Source organism: Micromys minutus (genome assembly GCF_963924665.1).
Source record: "Micromys minutus genome assembly, chromosome: 13".
NCBI lineage: Eukaryota > Metazoa > Chordata > Mammalia > Rodentia > Muridae > Micromys > Micromys minutus.
In genome coordinates, this window is record NC_137982.1 from 2,189,239 (window position 1) to 2,208,229 (window position 18,991).

At 53.9% G+C, this 18,991-nt stretch overlaps 1 protein-coding gene across 4 annotated transcripts in view; it reads left to right on the forward strand.

Annotated features, from left to right (window-relative positions):
- KCNT1 (potassium sodium-activated channel subfamily T member 1) overlaps nucleotides 1-18,991 on the forward strand; it is a gene marked incomplete at both ends in the record, with an annotated part of 49,556 nt that overhangs the window by 21,837 nt on the left and 8,728 nt on the right. For all 4 annotated transcript variants that reach the window (XM_080928008.1, XM_080928007.1, XM_080928005.1 and 1 more), the window contains 18 exons: nucleotides 2,546-2,625; nucleotides 3,083-3,182; nucleotides 5,195-5,251; nucleotides 5,525-5,573; nucleotides 6,417-6,476; nucleotides 6,663-6,737; nucleotides 6,805-6,888; nucleotides 7,281-7,375; nucleotides 7,956-8,136; nucleotides 11,758-11,922; nucleotides 12,181-12,317; nucleotides 13,697-13,760; nucleotides 13,845-13,953; nucleotides 14,426-14,534; nucleotides 14,746-14,895; nucleotides 15,185-15,423; nucleotides 16,442-16,676; nucleotides 18,168-18,273. In XM_080928008.1, the coding sequence (XP_080784134.1) occupies nucleotides 2,546-2,625; nucleotides 3,083-3,182; nucleotides 5,195-5,251; nucleotides 5,525-5,573; nucleotides 6,417-6,476; nucleotides 6,663-6,737; nucleotides 6,805-6,888; nucleotides 7,281-7,375; nucleotides 7,956-8,136; nucleotides 11,758-11,922; nucleotides 12,181-12,317; nucleotides 13,697-13,760; nucleotides 13,845-13,953; nucleotides 14,426-14,534; nucleotides 14,746-14,895; nucleotides 15,185-15,423; nucleotides 16,442-16,676; nucleotides 18,168-18,273 (2,095 nt within the window). The remainder of the gene's footprint in view (nucleotides 1-2,545; nucleotides 2,626-3,082; nucleotides 3,183-5,194; nucleotides 5,252-5,524; nucleotides 5,574-6,416; nucleotides 6,477-6,662; nucleotides 6,738-6,804; nucleotides 6,889-7,280; nucleotides 7,376-7,955; nucleotides 8,137-11,757; nucleotides 11,923-12,180; nucleotides 12,318-13,696; nucleotides 13,761-13,844; nucleotides 13,954-14,425; nucleotides 14,535-14,745; nucleotides 14,896-15,184; nucleotides 15,424-16,441; nucleotides 16,677-18,167; nucleotides 18,274-18,991) is intronic.

Genomic DNA, 18,991 nt, shown 5'->3' on the forward strand with positions numbered 1-18,991 from the left:
CTGTTTAGGGGTGGCATGGGAGTAAAGCCAAAGATAGGTGGGGAAACCACAGTGGGTCAGAAAGGCTGTGCTCTGTGTCCTAAGGGAGATGAAGTGAAGACAGACTGACATCTCGTCTTGGCAAAGGTCTGGGCCACCTGCTGAGGACCCTGTGGGGCTGAGTGGGTAGGAAGACCCTCCCTTGAGGCCTTTGTTATAGAGATGGGTGGACAGGAGAAGGATTCATGAGCTCCTTACATGCTTTTCGGACACAGGTGGCCCCTCAGCCCCCTGATAGTGACTAATGTGCCCCCAGCCCCTTCCAGCCTGTCCACTTAGCCTCAGCCTGTCCCCCTAGCCTCAGGCACCTTCAAAGAGAAAGTCGGAAAGCCGACTCTGCAGAGTCACTCATGTACAGTGTCCTTCCCTGCCTTGGGCTCCTAGACCCTATAAAAAATAAACTGCTGCCATATAGTGGGGTACAATTTTGCACTTGTTATAGCATGGTATATAGGGGTGTTCTGGATAATGTGGGGTACAGATATGTCTTGTGGCATAGTGGGTGTGCTGGACAATCTGGGGCATGAAGCTTGCTAATGTGCAGTGCAATTTGTGGGACGTGGAGGAGACATATGCTGGGGTAGAAGGATATATTGCGGGACAGTGAGATGCACAAGTATAGTAGGACATGCTGGGACACACCGGCCATTAGCACTGGGCTGGCCCCTACTTGCCTACAGCTTGGTTTGCTCTGAGTCCAGAGTGGATCCAGTCATGGCCCTGCACCAGTGGACCTTGTCCCAAGCAAGATGACCAGACCCTTGAACCCTTAGGGAATTCTGTGACCAACAAAGCCACTGTGACCCGAGCCCCTCCCCAGCCTAGGGACCCCAGCCTAGGGACAGGACATTAGGACAAGGCTGCTGAGCACACCGTAGTCCACACACACCAGGGTTTAGGGTATGCTAACTGGTGTTTTTAAAAATATTTTATTACACTTATTACTTGGTATGTGCTTGTTGGGACAGACATGTACCATACTATGCATGTAAAGATGTGGATAACTTGGAGTAGTCAGCTCTCTCTTTCCACCACGTTGGGATCTGGGCATCAAACTCAGGTCTCTGATAGTTACTACTTAAGACACTTTGGGGGCTGTTGGAATAGTCAGTCCTAGCCAAACACTGAATTAAACTCTCCAACTGTCTTGACAGACCAGTACCTGATCAGAGGAAAGCAGTGTTCAGAATCCACCTGCCCTGGGTTGGGTGCCCCTTCCCCAGAAGACTGGAACACTGAGCAGGGAAACAATAGAAATCGATTGATTGGTTGATGTTTGTCTCCTTTGCCTACAGAGAGGCAGCAGCTTCTTCATGCAGGGACTTTGCAGGACACACTGTCCCCCATCCTCCTGAGCTCTGTCCTATGGTCCCTGATGCTGTGTCCCATCTCATTCCATCCTGGGGATGTTGCAGCCTTTTGGGGAGGATGTACTAGTAGGAGCTACGTATCCCAGGAACCCTGTGTCTGTCACAGAGCCTTGATCTACTTAGGGGTACATGATTGCCCCAGTGGGCTGGACAGATGGCTCAGCGGTTAAGAACACTGACTGCTCTTCCAGAGGGCCTGAGTTCAGTTCCCAGCAACCACATGGTGGCTCACAACCATCTGTAATGGGATCTGATGCCCTTTTCTGGTGTGTCTGAAGACAGCTACAGTGTACTCACATACATAAAATAAACAAATCTTTAAAAAAAGGGGGGGGGGATGTTGTAAGCTAGCCACACCTGCTACAGGAGTCCAGGCTCCAAACCTGACTCCTTCCTCCCTTCTGTGTCAGCACTGATGTTTCATCTCTTTCTGGTAGGAAAGAACCATGTCTGAGGCTGGGGGATTGAGAACAGAGGCTTATCATCCCTTAGCCACTGCTATTGTCAGTGAACACGTGTGACTCTTCCTGGGTGTGGCGCACACTTGGTGATCTGAGGACCTCAGAGAATGTGGGTGTGGCTGCACCTCAGAGGCCGGCCTGTGTGTGGTGCCATGGGAGATGGAGGAGGGAGGACAGAATACTGATGGCCAGGGCCACAAGATGGCTAGAGGGGCAGCTCACAGGTGACTGCTTCCTGCTGCGCATTCTGACTGTCCTCCAGATTATGATTACAGGCCGCAGAGCACAAACCCCAGGGGCCACCAGACATAATGGCTGTGAGCTCCTGTTTAGGAGCTTTTATATTTACTAAGAAGATTTGAGTGTCCAATGCCCAGAGCACTGTGGGTGCTGTAGCGCTGATCTCCTTGGGGCCTGGAGGGCTCTAGATGCTGAGTAGGTGGTACACCGGTGGCGGTGGGTGTACCCAGGAGAGACTTCAGGAGGACCAATGGCTGCTTTAGACATAGACCTTGATGGTCCAAAGTAAGGACATGTCCCTCCCAAGTTCCTCTCTGCTCATGTGGTTTGAAAGAACTCAGTTGGGCTTGGGGCTCTGGTCGTGGCTTGAGATTCCAGCTCCTGTCTTGGGCCTGAACCCCTGGGCTCAAGCCCCAGCTTTCTCTCCTCCCTCAGGGTCCAGGTGGAGTTCTATGTCAATGAGAACACCTTCAAAGAGCGGCTCAAGCTGTTCTTCATCAAAAACCAAAGATCCAGTAAGTCAAGGGTCTGGAAACTCTGGGTGGAGAAGGATGGGCAGGGAGTCCAAGGAGATGTCCCAACTATATGGGCAGAGGGCAAAGGTCACCTGGACATCCCCAGGGAAGCCCAACTTGTTGAGACATGGCCCCCATGCTGGACCCTGAGCTGAACTGGGCTAGACCTTGCAACCCCAAGCCCCTACACTATGAGCCTTGGGGCCTTATCTATACAGTGGTCAGATGGGTCTGCACCCCCAATCCCCTGCACTGTGAGCCTCGGGGCCTACAGTGGTCAGATGGGTCTGGCGGTGGGGAATGTTGGTACAGATAAATTCTGTCCTGTGCATCTGGAATACAAGTGAGAGCTGGAGGCCTACACAGGACCACTTCAGGAGGGAGCTGTTGAGAGCCTCCAGCAGAGGGGGCAGGCCTGCTCCCTGATGTTTCTGCCCTGATGTCTGCCTCCTAACAGGCCTGAGGATCCGGCTGTTCAACTTCTCCCTCAAGCTCCTCACCTGCCTGCTGTACATCGTCCGTGTCCTGCTCGACAACCCAGACCAGGGCATCGGATGGTGGGTGACCTGTGGGGCTGGGTCCTGAGGATGAGCCTTTCCATTGAGCTCCATTGGCAACACAGGCATTTGTATGGGAGAGTTGTAGCCAACACCTACCTCACTAGATTCCCAAGAAGCCCTGTCACCAGAGTGGTGGATCTTTCCTTCTCCCAATGTGACCCTTATCCCAAAGTCATGCCTTGGGCCACTCAGTCATGCCCAGGCTGGTAGCTGGGTTGGTATGAAGACAGGGCCCCCAGGGTAGAGCTGTGCATGTCGCCAGTGTGTTCCAGCCACCTCGAGGAAGAGGTGTCTGCTAACAAGTGTCTGTATAGGACCCCAGCTATTGAGGCTGGCAGTTCTTGCTCTGAAGTCTTCTCTGTGATCCTCCTGCTGTGAGACGTGCTATTTCCCAGCCCAGATCCTTTCCAGGTGCCATTGTTTTCCCTGAAAACCGCTGGCCTCTCTGTGCCTTGCCATACTTCTGGCTCATCCCTGGGCTGATCCAGACTGTCCTCGGTGCCAGGACTGTCTGATTGTGTCCTGTGGGGCTTGGAAGCTGGGTCCTGGGCCTCCTATTTACTTGTCTCTTCTGACTCCTACTCTTTTGGGAGGTGACACTCCTCCCTAAATCTGAGTTCTACATCCTTCATCTCCTGGTTTCTCTCATCTCTCTGAGGATGCTGTGCCTGGCCCTTCTGTTTGTTACTACTGTTTCTTTTGAACTCTGTTGGCCTCTGATTTGCAAACCAGCAGATTTGACAAGTGGATTCAGATGCCAAAGAACTCCTTAGTCAGAGCCTAGGGTTTGAGTGCCTAAACTGCTGGGGTCCCATAAATCTCCAGGCAGGAGGCCAGATCCTGGAGCCTGTGTGCAGAGTTTTACTGAGTTTTCATTTGTTGTCCACTTTAAGGAAAACTAGGGTTCCCAGACCAGAAACCCTCACACACAGTCCAGGTCAGAGGAGGGAAAAGCCTTCATAGTTGTTTGAGGAGAAACAAGTTATAACTGATTCAAAACACGTTTCTGGGTCTGTTTCACTTTTTCCAAGTCTCAAAGGCTCAGGGCTTCTGCTTCTACATCCCTAAAGGACCCCAGTCTGTCACATTCACCATCGTCACTAGCAGGGATAGTGGGGGATGGGTAGGGGATGGAGAAGTGAATGACTGTATAAGCTGAATGAGTAGATGGTTGGATAGCTTGGAGATGGGATACCGAGTAGATGCTGGACAAGAAGATACATGAATTACAGATCAGATGGTCATAGGTAGATGGATACATGGACCATAGACTAGGTGACGGATGAATAGGTGAGCAATTGATGATGAAAGGTGAGTAGGTTGATGTTGGAGAAGAGGATGAGAGAGAGAGTAGGTGGATGGCTCAGAGGCTTCGTGGGTGATGAGTCTAACAGCCCCAAATAAAGCTCAGGTGAAAAGTAGGTCCATGAAAGAGGAGAGGCTAGGAGCTGCCCACTTCTGGGTTCTGTGAACAGCAAGGTCCCGGTGGTGACTGACCCTGGCGCTGGGTCTGACCTGGAGCAGAAATAGTGAATTGGCCATGTTTCCAAGATGCTTGAATATGCTTATCTTCAAGTGGTCTGGGGATGAGCGGCATTAATACTTCTCCTTAGGACAGGAACATTCTCTGGGACTCTCAGGAACTATCCAGGCTTGTTCAGGAAGCTCTGACCTCCAGAGGGCTTAAGTACTCACACTGGGACATCTGTGTCTGTGCTGGGGCCTGAGGCTTGTCACCAGCACAATTTGAGTCTTCACTTTTCTCCAGAGCAGCAGCTCACTGTAGGGCCCAGATCTCCAGACAGGGATGTGTCCTCTGTACTTCTTGGTTAGACCCTCCCTACACAGTCACTGCAGGCCAGTGAGCCTTCTTAATGTTAGAGCACCAGCTCCAGTTGAGGCATATGGTGGGGCCTGTGTGAGCAAATGGGGGCCTTTCCATTCACCCCGAGCCTATGACGTTAGCCCTGGAAGTCTGTGGCTGGGCCAGTGCTTTTGTCTCTTCACAGCTGGGGCTGCACCAAGTATAACTACACTTTCAATGGCTCATCCTCGGAGTTCCACTGGTGAGTTTGCTCCTGACTCCCATTTGTCAGGCCACACTGGGGCAGGGTGAGAATTCAACTGTCCAGCTCAATCTGAGGTTCCTTCGGTTCCCTGGGACATGCTCTGAAGCCAGCACTGTGGGTACTCCTCATGTGAGGCAGTGATTTGGAAGTAAATGTATGTCAGGTCCTCCACTTACCCTTCACAACTGGCCACTGGGCTCCCACTTGGTGACATCCTTCTGAAGCCTGAAGAGGAACGGCCCTGGCAGTTGTAATCCTGTCTTTTCCTAGGGCTCCCATCCTGTGGGTGGAGAGGAAAATGGCCCTATGGGTGATCCAGGTGAGTCCCGACCCAGCTCTTCCCCCTCGCATAGTGAGTCTGTTCCTATGGGCTCAGGGTAAGAGAGCCAAGGTCCCATGTTAGTGAGCAAGGGACTCACACTCTAAGTGAACAGAACACACTTAGGCTCAGTAAGGCCTAGCAACTCTTACTCTGATTTTTCCAGGGACTTCTGAGGGCATAGTACTCCACCCCCTTCATCTGGTTAGAACCTGTCCTGCTGCTGTCTGCTCTTACCTAACCTTATCCTAACTGTCTTTCTTTAAAGTAGAAGTGAGGTCAGTAACTCGGGTGAGCTTCTGGAGGGTCTTCCCCAGCTCTGTCCCAGTCCTTTGGGTCCCCAGCCTGGAGGATCCTGTGGTGAGGCTCTGTCCCTAAGCCCCACCCCCACGGCCACCTCCTAAGGTACCTGATGGCCCACAGGGTGCTTCAAACGACAGGGACAGAGTCTGGGCTGCCTTCTACCCTAGCCAGGGCTACAGTAGTTACTGCAGTTAAGTCTGCAAATCTTTCTAATCAAAACTATCTCACTTCAGCAGCGAGGGTGCAGCCCTGTATGCTCACACACACAGACACATGCTCTCACACATGCTCACACAGAGACACGTGCTCTCACACATGCTCACACAGAGACACATGCTCTCACACATGCTCACACACACACAGACACATGCTCTCACACATGCTCACACACACAGACACATGCTCTCACACATGCATGCATGTACACTCACAGACCCTCACACCCGCCGGCTTCACTAAGACTCTCTCCCTGCTGAGTTCTTTATGGGTCAGGCCCTGTTCCCAGATCTGCTCCAAGTCTCTTTGCTCTTCTTCACTTAGGTCATTGTGGCCACAATAAGCTTCTTAGAGACCATGCTCCTCATTTACCTCAGCTACAAAGTGAGTCCCTCCCTGTGCCTCCCCTGCCCTGTATCCCCATCCCCCACAAGTCCCTAACTCAAAGACTGACCACTCCCAACCCTTACTTCTCCCTGTTTTCCAAACTCCCAACCCCTTTCCTGACCCTGATTGCCCTATGGCCCTGCTCCGGCCCCTAGCTGGCTCTGAAGTCCCTCTGTCTCCCAGGGCAACATCTGGGAGCAGATCTTCCATGTGTCTTTTGTCTTGGAGATGATCAACACACTGCCCTTCATCATCACGGTGGGTGAGCCCCAGCCCCAAGCTCTGCCACCCAAGCCCCACCTGACCTCTCCCCCACACACCACAGGTCTTCTGGCCACCTCTTCGGAACCTGTTCATTCCTGTGTTTCTCAACTGCTGGCTGGCGAAGCATGCGCTGGAGAACATGATTGTAAGTGAGGTCTGGCCCTGGCCAGCTCCAGGAGAACACTTTTCCCACTGTGGCCCAGAGACCCAGTGCCACAGTGATGCATTCCAGGCCAGCCTTCAGCTTCCTCTTTCTGTGGAGACAGCTTTTCCAGGGCTGAGAAGCTGGGGCAGGGTGTGTGGGTATGCACAACCAGAGCAGGGTGTCAGAACCAGCGCCCGGAGAATGCGCGTTCCAACCACCCCTGTGGCTAGCCTCTGCTGGATGCTGACTTACCTCAGCCCAGGACCAAGCTGAGGTCAGGGTGACCAGCATAGGGCAAGGTTGCCTGTAACCCTCGCCTGGGATGGAAGGGTGACCAGACCTCTGCTCACTGTGCATCAGGGTGTGGCTTCTGATGGCTGCATTCTCTGCAGAATGACTTCCACCGCGCCATCCTGCGCACACAGTCAGCCATGTTCAACCAGGTGCTCATCCTGTTCTGCACCCTGCTGTGCCTGGTCTTCACGGGGTGAGTACTTAGACATCTCGTGATCCCATCAGGTGGAGACAGGCCAGGGGCGGTGACAGATGAGACACAAAGCTGACTGTAGAACTTAGCTCCACACTCTTGTGTCTAGGGACTCAGTGGCCCAACATCTAAACTTGAAGGTTGGAGGACAGGTTGGCGAGGCTTGGGGGTAGGAACTGCTGTAGCTTGTGGCAGCTCCACCCATCACTACTGCTGCCATGCCCCTTTGCTACCTAAGGTACCCCTCACCATCACAACCCCATCACCTGCTCACTAGGATTCACTGCTTTCCCAGGCTCAGACCTAGAGTCAGTGCCAGAGGACCAAGGTCTGCCTGTGGGTGATCCAGACTAGTCACCTGTAACCTGATGGTCAGGAATACATTACTTAGGTCCTAGGTGACAGAGTGCCTTACTGCTCTGGGAGGAGAGAAACTGGGAAGGTCCTGTTTCCCTGTCCACAGTAGCCAGTGCAGGCAGCCGCACTCCACACTGGAGCCCTGTTTCTTTCCATTCACTTCCTCCCATCCATTGCTGCAGCCCCTCCCACGCCGCTGCAGTCCTGCTCTTCCTGTTTCTAGGACCTGTGGAATCCAGCACCTGGAGCGGGCAGGTGGCAACTTGAACCTGCTGACCTCCTTCTATTTCTGCATCGTGACTTTCTCAACCGTGGGCTTTGGTGATGTGACGCCCAAGATCTGGCCATCCCAGCTCCTGGTGGTCATCCTGATCTGTGTCACCCTTGTGGTGCTCCCACTGCAGGTGAGTCCTCAAGCCCAGCACAGGGACATCAGGAGGCACTCCCTAAGGAGTGACAAAGGACAAGAGGGATCCATGCGGGCTGTGTACACGTGTTGGAAGGCCATTCCCAAGACAGCACTGAGGCCAAAGAAGGTGTTCCCTGGTTTGTGGTGGGTTAGGGTTAGGGTTAGGGTTAGGGGTCTCCCTTGACTCTGGGAAGCAGTGTGGTAGTGTTCTGCACAAGCGCAACCATGGAGTACAGGCTTTTTCTTGCGGAGAGTCTTAGGAACAAGTCTTATGCAGAGAGACTGTGGGGGTGAAATTCACCCTCTTTTCCAACCATAGCTTTAGGGCCAACCCTGAGCTCTCCCCTTGGGCTAGTCCCATCTCTGGATGAAGCAATGAGCCCCAGGCCTAGGAGGCAGTTCCCTACTTCTTCCAGAAAGAGCTGCCTGCCTCTCCACTGCTCCTATCCAGGGTATGCTGCGCTGAAGTGTGCTAATCCCACCTCCCCAGGTATTTCTCCTACCTGCCACTTTCTCTGTGTCCAGAAGCCAGTCCTGGAGCTTTCTGCTCATAGCTGCTGATCTGGGACCTCGTTCCTAACCCTGCTCTTCTCCAGTTGAGGTTTCAATGAGGTCTAATGCACCAAACTTCCCCTTACTGCTTTCCTCGCTTACCTACAAGAACCATTCCCTCCCTCAGTCACAGTTTTCTTGCAAAAGTTTAGGGTTAGCTTCTCACACAGAGGGCCAAGCCGGCCCAGAATTATGGGTGTGTGGTAAGATGGGACGGGCCTGCCTCAGCCCCGTGCACATCTCTTCATCCCTTTGATGGCACTTCTACTCCTGAGGTTCTGCATACAATACCCTGGAAGGAGTCTCTAACCCTCTCTCCTGTTCAGAAGCTTCTTGGTTCCTTGCTATTCACAGGCCAGGCCTCTTGTAGTGTCCACCTGTAATCTCAGCCTTCAGAGGTTCAAGACCAACTCTCCACATGAGGATTTCTATGAGAATCATATTGACATTTGTGCCAAGGAACAGGTTGTGTCTTATTAGCCTTTAGAGTTTCCTAGTGAGTCTCTGACATTCCCAGAACGTTCCAAAGGTCTAGAGCTAACTTATAAACCAGGCTGGCCTCAAACTCACAGAGATCCTCCTGCCTCTGTCTTGGGAGTGCTCGGATTAAAGGTGTGTGCCCCCACACCTAGCTCAAATCCTTCACAGGTGTTGTGGGGTTTTTTTGTTTTTTGGTTTTTGGTTTTTTTTATCCAGTATGCAAAGCTCTTATGTTTCCTCAGGCCACTTTGTCTTTTTGTCCTGCGTGGACACTGCATTTCTTCTGGGCTCTGCTAGTGCCAATGTGTGCAGTGTGTGTCTAGCAACCTGTGCCAGACACTGGTCAGCTTTCGTGAACTGTCCCTGAAGCACGACAGTCCCTCACTCCCTCTCCAATCCATCAGTCTGTGAGCCTCTGAGCTGTCACTCTGACTTTCCTGTGACAACCTTTTGAGTTTGGTTAGATGCCTGGCCTCTGCTTAAAGACCTTCTCACCCCAGTTTGCTCAAACCAGAATTTTTTTAAATTAAATACTTTTTATCAGTTCAGTGGAGTGATAATATAGGGTTTATTATGCAGGGTTAGTTTTTACACATTTAAAAATTAATGTAATTGTCTAATATTAGCCATCCTTGAATTCCTGAGAGAAACACAGCATCTGACTTTTTACAGTGTTATGCTGGAGACAGCTGAGGTTTGCTGGGTTCTGTTCGTTAAGCTTGTGTCTAAGTGGGGTCTGTGCTTTTTCCTTTATCTTACATCACATCCAAGACGGGTCTGCTCTGGTCAGAGTTGCTACAGCGGAGTGTGGGGGTATCCACTGAGTCTGATAGAAGCTCACCACACCCCTGGACTTGGAAGCAGATTCCACAGTTCTGGAGGCCACAAGTCTGTGGCATGATTCACAGAGAGGCTCTAAAGGCATGGAACTGGCCCCGCCTCAGCTTCCGGCCCTCAGCATCTCTTGGCTTATAGATGAAATTCCAAACTGTTGGTTCTGCATATGGCCTTTCCTCTGTTGCTCGCCATCTTTTCTGTCCACCTCTCCTTTCTTCTCGATGCACCTGGTAACCGTGTCGGCTTATTCAGCCCATTACAATGATTTATCAGTCACATTTCCCGGTGGTCATCCCAATCAAGCATGGGGTTATGTTCCTGACGTAATGGCCACATCCTGATCTCTGCAAAGACCCCGTTGATTTTTCCAGATGAAGTCACATTCTTAGGTTGCGGGAAGTCATCACTTTTGGTATCGCCCCCTTAGACATTACAGGTCCTGTCTTCACTGTGCTGTTCTACCCTCACTGCGAAGCCATCTTGTAGCTCCACCAGCTCGGTCATGATACCCTGACCCAGCAGGAGCTGAGACGGTGCCTCAGCCCTCATTTTCTATCCGGGTTCCCCGGTCCCTTCCCTGAGTGAAGATGAGCCCTCTCCCAGTAGCCCCAGAGTTACTTTGACGTGAAGTAGGAATAAAAGTCTTATTTGCCTCCTTGGAGGCTCTGAAATGGGTCCCTGACACTGAGGCTCACTCTCCCTGACTCCTCTGGAGTGTTTAAGACTCAGTCTTCAAACCTGTGGCCAGGTCAGAATGTTGTCGTGGTTGGGCTCGGACTTTAGTAGGACTGGGGGTGCTCAAGGCCCATTGTGTGGTAGTCGGTGTGACGGCCTCCTGATCACATGACCCACCTTACGCCCAGCTCCATACCCTGTAGACCTTGTTCCACCTACAGGTGCCCATGGATATTGGATTCTGGAGTCACCATAATCTAAGATGAACTCAGATCACCAAATTACAACGACACACACACACACCAGTCTTCCAGATCAGCTCCCATCTGGAGATTCTGAGCACAGTGTCTGCCTTAGGAGCTCATGTCAGGCCTTCCTTAGCCCTCTTACCCTCACCACGGCTGCAAATACCCCACACTTTTCATGTGGGGAGACTGACCTGAGAGAGCCTGGAAGCAAGCCTGGGGATCTAGCAGCAATGCCCTACCCTGGACCACCTGCAGGGAGTCCCTGTGTTCCCCAACACCCCCTGGCTACAGGTCTCCTCATGAGGACCCATGGGAGTGACATGAAGGGTACCTCACCTGTAGAGTGGACACAGCCATCAGGGCCTACTGCCACAGTCTTAGAAGTGGGCAGAGCCATGTGTGGCCTTGATGCTCAGGAGCGGAACGGTGGACTTCTGACCTCACAACCGCATGCAGTGTGAGGCCTTAGGCAGAGCCAGTACTGTGCGAACCTTGCTGTCCTCACCACAACTCTTCCCACTCAGCATGAGGGACCCCACTGACAAGGCCTGAACACTTCTTTGATCTGGTCACTGTTGATAGAGAGGTGCCGATATGTAACTTCCATGCTAAGGATTTCCTAATACTGTCGGGAAAGCTGATAGGAGGAACCAAGACTCTCGTGTCTTGGAGTCCAGGGCAAAGGCTTTGGCATCCACTTCTGAGGCCACAAGCTGGACTTCACATGACCTGTTCCACACACCACAGCTCCTGGCCCTGTTGCGATTACCGTCCTGCCCTGCCCTCTGCCCCCCATGCCTCTGCTGACCACTCCCTCTCCACAGTTTGAAGAGCTTGTCTATCTCTGGATGGAGCGGCAGAAGTCAGGGGGCAACTACAGCCGCCACCGAGCGCGGACGGAGAAGCATGTGGTCCTGTGTGTGAGTTCCCTCAAGATTGATCTCCTCATGGATTTCCTGAATGAGTTCTATGCCCACCCCCGGCTCCAGGTAAGGCTATGGGCACCCCTTAGGGACCTCAGAGCAGTCACCTCAGCTCAACCCCAACTCCCACTCCAGCACAGGAATGCCACATGCTTGGGCTAGGCTCTGGATCCTGGTTGTCATGGCCTGTGTATGTTGGGTGAGTGGGTGGGGGTCTTCCGGGGCCCAGTAAGGCCCTGGAATAACACCACCCAGGAAACAGAACAGGCTGGGGGTGGGGTCAGGAGCCTGCTCAGAGACACTGACACTCATCCTTGCCAACAGGACTACTACGTGGTCATCCTGTGTCCCTCTGAAATGGACGTCCAGGTGCGAAGGGTACTGCAGATTCCCCTGTGGTCCCAGCGTGTCATCTACCTCCAGGGCTCTGCCCTTAAGGACCAGGACCTCATGCGAGCCAAGTGAGTGGCGGTCAGCATAGCCAAATAGGCCTGAGGCCACTAGGAGTCCCCAGGTAGAGAGAGATAGGGTCATGACAGTCTTAACTGAGGACCCATGAGGTTCCATGTGGAGGCAGGACTAGAGTGGGTGAGTGGGACCCTAGAGCCTGTCCTTATGTTCGAGTCACTGCTGGACAGCCTGACAGACACTCCTGGCCAAGCCGTGGCCTCTGCTGCTGTAGATCTTGCCTATGGGCAATTTTCCCTCTCCTGCTCTGAGACTGGGGATTTTCTCTGTCAGATTTTAGGGAGCTTAAAATAGACCAGGGGTGGAAAAAAACCGGCTGCCAAGAGTCAGAGACAAAGACACGAGGCTGAGGGTGGCTCTTGATTTAAAGATGAGCTGACAAAGTGACTAGAGGTGACAAGAGTGTACTGTTAACATGTAACTAGCATGTGCTGCTACACCATCTGGAACTCTTCCTCCAAAGCCTCTGTACCACGCTTTCATTCCAGAAGGTCCCTGTAGCTTTTGCTGTGTGGTGCAGGCGATACGGGACCAAGGGCAAGTAGAACAGTGGGCCAGGTCCTTCATCCCCACAACTCTGAGCTGGGCCTTTCATGGATGCAGCCTCTTTTGGGATCCTGCTCAATCCGCATGGGGCTGTATCTGCTTGTGTCCAGCTCTGGGCTGGCTGGAGAGAGGGCGTGCCAGTTAGGCAGGGAGGCACCACAGATCTTGTGGACTGGGAGGTAGTGTGAGGCTTCAGTGTACTGATCGTGAGGTAAGGGTTTCTCAGACTTCTCTTTAGGCCGCTGAGTCAGCCGGCAGGCGGAGAAAAGGACAGAGTTTATGTTCCAGCACAGGGTAATGGGAGCCTGGGACTCGAACTCCATATACTGGGCAGTGCCCTATGTAAGGTCAGCCTCCCTAGGACCTAGGTAGTTCCCACCCATGACACAAGTGGGCCTATTCTTTCTGACTCTAAGCCTCTGACAGCTGCAGGCAGGGACCAGCGTGTGGATGGATGTGACAGGGTGTGGCTCAGAGACCCCTCTCAGGTCCCAACTTGCCACAGCTTGGAAACCCTGAGGGGTTTCCACCAGCCAGTTGATGTGTCCAGGATAAGTTTGGCTCGTGAGCATTGTTCAGCACCTGAGCCTGGACTCAGGAGCCTAGCTTCCTGACCTGCTCAGAATATGCCGGAAGAATCTGAGGAGGTTAGAAGGCCTGGGATGCACTGCAGGGTTTGATGCTAGGGTGTGCTGGGCTGGGCCTCACTGCCTTGGCAAGGCCCCTGCTTGGCCATCCTTCCTCACCCTTTACGTGCCTGGCCTCTCCTGACCTCCTGGGGAGGCCTCCGGGTCCTTAGCCACACTCAGCAGCTGCTGCTCTGCAGGATGGACAACGGAGAGGCCTGCTTTATCCTCAGCAGCAGGAATGAGGTGGACCGCACAGCTGCGGTGAGTTCAGGCGGACTCCCCCATCCCGTGCTGCCTACCTACCCCTAGCAGTAGGCCTCTGACGCCAGCCATACCTTCCCCCAGGACCACCAGACCATCCTTCGAGCCTGGGCTGTGAAGGACTTCGCCCCCAACTGTCCCCTCTATGTGCAGATCCTCAAGCCTGAAAACAAGTTTCACGTCAAGTTTGCTGGTGTGTTTGGGGCCCTTTGGCATCATGGGTATGCAGGCTGCAAGCGGGGAGCTGAGGAGTATCCTTCTTCTAGGCTCGAGGGGGCGGGGCTGGCCCTTGGGACAGCATTCCCTCTAGATCTCTATCAGAAAGTAGGGAACTACTAGGGAGCAGCGTTGGTAGATGATCTGGCCTCCACCTGGGGCTACGGTCTGAGATCAGGAGCCAGAGGTAGTGAGGGAAGCAGGAACTCTGACCAGAGCCTTTACAGACAGGTACCATGATGGCACCTGGGGGAGAGCCCATCTGGGTAGAGCTGGGTGACCCCAGAAATGCAGGTCCTCCTCTGGGATGGTGCTGAGCCAATGCTGAGTAGGAGTTGGCTGTTTGGACTGGATTTCTGGGACACCGAGCAGGAGGGGGCCTCACAGATGCTGTGGGGAGGGACCACAGGCAGTGGGGGTGGCAGGCCCTGACCCTGCAGTTCCCACAGACCACGTGGTGTGCGAGGAAGAGTGCAAGTACGCCATGCTGGCACTGAACTGCATCTGCCCGGCCACCTCCACCCTCATCACCCTGCTGGTGCACACGTCCCGTGGCCAGTGAGTGCCCTGTGCCAGACCGACTACCACGCCCTGGTCATCCCGATCAACCCCACAAGGCAGGGCGGGCTCCCTGGAGGAGGGGGGCATGTAGTGGGCAGAGGTCTGGCACAGGAAGGGGTCTAGGGAGATGCAGGGTGCATTTAACCAATTGGAGAAGAGGGGCAGGCGTCACCGAAGGTAACAAGCTCCTTACCTGCTCCTCTGGCAGGGAAGGACAGGAGTCACCAGAACAGTGGCAGCGCATGTACGGGCGCTGCTCGGGCAACGAGGTGTACCACATTCGCATGGGTGACAGTAAATTCTTCCGGGAGTATGAGGGCAAGAGCTTCACCTACGCAGCCTTCCACGCACACAAGAAGTACGTGGGGCTCGGGGTTGCCTGCTGCTCTCACCACCACTGGGCTACCCGTCCTCCCCCCGCCAGGGTCAGGGGCCCGGAGGTCAGAGTCTCAGCTGAGGACAGAGTAACCTGGCTCTGTGCACTTGCTCTGGACACCCCAGGACAAGGGTTTGTGTAAGAACATGCCACAGAGCTATTCCTCTCTAAAGCTCCTAAGGCTGACCCGGGGTCCTCAAGTCCCCAACACCCGAGGGGTGTGCTTGTCCAAGAAGTCCAGGTGTGAACACTCCAGGCCATGTCTGCTCAGGTATGGAGTGTGCCTCATTGGGCTGAAGCGCGAGGAGAACAAGAGCATCCTGCTGAACCCAGGGCCACGGCACATCCTGGCCGCCTCCGACACCTGCTTCTATATCAACATTACCAAGGAGGAGAACTCGGCTTTCATCTTCAAGCAGGAGGAGAAGCAGAAGAGGCGGGGTCTTGCAGGGCAGGCACTTTATGAAGGGCCCTCCCGGCTCCCCATGCATAGCATCATCGCCTCTATGGGTGAGCCGGCACAGCATGCAGGTGGGAGGTGGGTGGCTTCCAGGGGTGCACTCCACACCCCGCCTGCCACCGGGCAGGAGACCCCTGAGACCCAGCCCTTCTTGGACAGTGTGAGCCTTTGTGGGCCTTGGGTTTTAAATCTGTCCAATTGTGTGGTACCCCACCTATCAGAGTTTTGGTGAGCATCAGTTACCTGAGAGCCTGTGGGAGTACTATGGTAGACAGAGTGCTAACTGGAACTTCTGTCTTCCCCAAACTGGTTCAAGAGACTTCCTGAACAGGGTTGGCCAAGACTTAGAAGGCACCCTGTAGCATGTGTCATCCCCTGCCAGTCCTCCAGGGGGCAGTGGAGAACAGGAAAGGGTCCCAGACCCACAGGCTCTCCAGGGTCATGACCTCTCATGTGGTGCTAGGCTCAAGCTGTGACCCACAAGGCAAGTTAAGCACCAGCTGTGTACCCAGCCTAAGTGGTATCTAGGGACCATGTACTTTGACTCTAGTGCACATTCTCAATGGCATGTGACAGCTGCTCTCTCTGGTGGTCAGGCCTCCATCCCCTGCCTGCCATCTGCTCACCCCACGCCTTCTAGGGAGACAAGAGTAACTGAGGAAGCCCATCCCCCCATCCTCAGGTCGGGCCCACAGAGGCTGTGAGCTACATCCTTGAGCCAACCATCAACCCCAACCTGGCAGCCCTGGGCTGAAGGGGGGATGACAGAGGCCAGCAGGTCAAAGTGGCCTTGCTGCTCCTATGTTACTGTGTGGCCACCCTCCCTAGATCCACCCTTAAATCAATCAGTTTCCCATGAGCCCCAAGGACCCCACCCTCAGGTCAGCATCAGGCACAGTAACCAGTTTGGATAGGACTCTGGGTCTACTCAACATCACCACCACTCGGGACCTCCTTGTCCTGAAGAGGAAACTGAGACTCAGGAATATGCTGAAATTCCTAGGGCTGTACAGCTGGCCTAGAGTGGGGTTGGAAGGGCTACTGGTCAGGCTCAACCCCTCTGTCCAGGGACAGTGGCCATGGACCTGCAGAACACAGATTGCCGGCCCTCCCAGGGTGGCGGTGGTGGGGGCGGCGGCAAGCTGACTCTGCCCACCGAGAATGGCTCTGGTAGTCGGCGTCCCAGCATCGCACCCGTTCTGGAGTTGGCAGACAGCTCAGCCCTGTTGCCCTGTGACCTGCTGAGTGACCAGTCAGAGGATGAGGTGACGCCCTCCGACGACGAGGGGCTCTCTGTGGTTGAGTGAGTGCTGAGTGGAGCTTCTTCTGTGGGAGGGAGAGGTCCCCAGTGTGGGTATACTCCATCTATGCCTATCCTTGCTTTGCAAATGGGGTATTGGGAGTAGGGCCAGGTCACACACGGAAGCAGAGCAAAGTCCTCTGCCTCACCCCAAGCCGCGTCTTGGAAGCACTCGAGAGCATTCTGACAGGGTTGTGCTAAGCTGGATAATGGGGCTCACAGACCCCACACGGTTGCATTCATAAGCAGGGCAACCCCGTATCTGCTCAGCCACTGAGCTATCTGCCCTCGGTCACTCCCCAAGTCAACAAGTTGATGTAGAGCCAAGCAGTGACCCGCAGACGTTCCTGAGCTCACTTTCCAGCTGGTCAGTCCCTCTTGGTACTACAGTACACTCGTTGCAGGTTCGTGTTCTTGGGGTAGGGTCTGTAGAGGTCACTAGCAGTCAACTTAGCAAAAACTTGTCCAGAACCAGATCCTATAAGCCTACCCCAAGTTAGCCATCCTGGCAGGAGGGGTGGCGGTCTGAGGCCAGATGTTCCTGTCTGAGACCAAGTGAGACTTCAGTAAGCCCTCAACAGTTTAGCTACCTTGACTTCAGTCAGGCCATCCTCCATTAGGATCTGTTCTAAGGTTGAGGGGTCATTTATAGGGGTCCCAGATCCTGCAAGCAGAAGTATGTGGGTCCCTGTGGCTGTGTCCCTTGGGGCATGAGGAAACAGCTAGAGGGCTGTGGCCAGAGCTCAGTGTTGAAGCCTGGCATGGGGGACTGGGTCCTGTCAGGTGGAGAGGAGGAGATGTAGCCTTCTGAGAGGCTACCCCACTGGAAGCACAGGCCTGAGTCTGTCACTTGGGGTGCCATGGGCATCACTCAGGGGACTAATGATTACAGCCCTGGTGTTCTCAGCTTCCAGGCTTCAGAGAAAGAAGGAAGGGGGGAGTGGGAGAATGTAAATGGATTTAGAAGTGGGTACTGCTTGTGTATGCCTGTGTTTGTGTGACATACATGTGTGTGAGCGTGTTGTGTGTGTGTTCATGCATGCACATGTGCACAAGTGTGTTTGTTCCTGTCTTTTCTTCCGTATGCGTGTGTGTAAATGTCCTAGCATATTTTGTGTGGGTTTTTTTTTCAAGGGATACAGGTCTCCTCTCCTGTCCCCATCTGAGTAGCTGAGATTGACTGCTAAGGGACTTCCTGTGGGTAGTGACACTCCCAGCCCAGCTTGGGTCCTATGGAGGGAGCGGTAACCTCCCTCTGCCTGAGCCATTCTAGGGCCTTGGTGAGGGCCAATGTACCTGTCCCTGCTCTGGCCTGGGAAGCAGGGACAGGTCCCTGAGGTCTTATGTGGCTGTCCCAGGCAGATGTATGAGTCAGGAGTTGGGAGACAGTAAGCCGTCTCTGCTGGTATCTGGTGACTGTGATACTTCAGGTAAAGGGCAGCCTTGAAGTGGCCAGGCCACCATGCCATTGCTGTGGTCTCTGTCTTCATCCAGGTACGTGAAGGGCTACCCCCCCAACTCACCCTACATTGGCAGCTCCCCAACTTTATGCCACCTCCTGCCTGTTAAAGCCCCCTTCTGCTGCCTGCGGCTGGATAAGGTAAGGCCACTCAGCTGTGGCCATCTGACACCCCACTTCGGTGACATTGTATTTCGGTTGTGCTGTGAAACAGTGCAGCAGCGGATTCCTTTTTGCCTGCCTGCTCTCCTGCCCCCTGCTCAGACCTCACAGACTTTTCTGAACAGGCTGAAAGCAGATTAGGACGGTCGTGTCCCTCACACCCAAACACCTGTGTGCTTCTACATGGTGAGGACCATCTTCTCCTCATATAAGTCCACTGCTAGAGTCAGGCAGAGCCAGAGTCTGCCAAGGCTCCAGGGTCTTTGTCCTTCCTTAAGGCAGAACGTGCCTGTCATTCCCCCTTCTGCCTTCCTTGGGATCCCTTGTTGACCTTGGAAGACCTTGGAGTCTATGGCTGGTGGGACAGGACTCAATCCGTGATAGAACCCAGCTCATGCATCTGGGCTGAGCACAGCGAGACGGTGAGAAAGAGACTGCAGACATAGGGAAGGATAGCTTCTGACCTGCCCGACTGAGCCACTGTCACAGTATTGGCCCCTCCAGAAGCTCTTGGCGTGTTACCAAGAGGAAAGTATCAGCTGCATTCACATGGTGGAGGCGCATGGCCTCTTGGGGGTGTTTGAGGATCTGAACCCTTTGATGCCTGCGCCGCTCACACTTCCTCGGTAGGCAGAGATCAGGCACCTCCAACTACAGTCTGACTCCATTAGGAGAAAGGGGCTGCAGGAAACAGAAT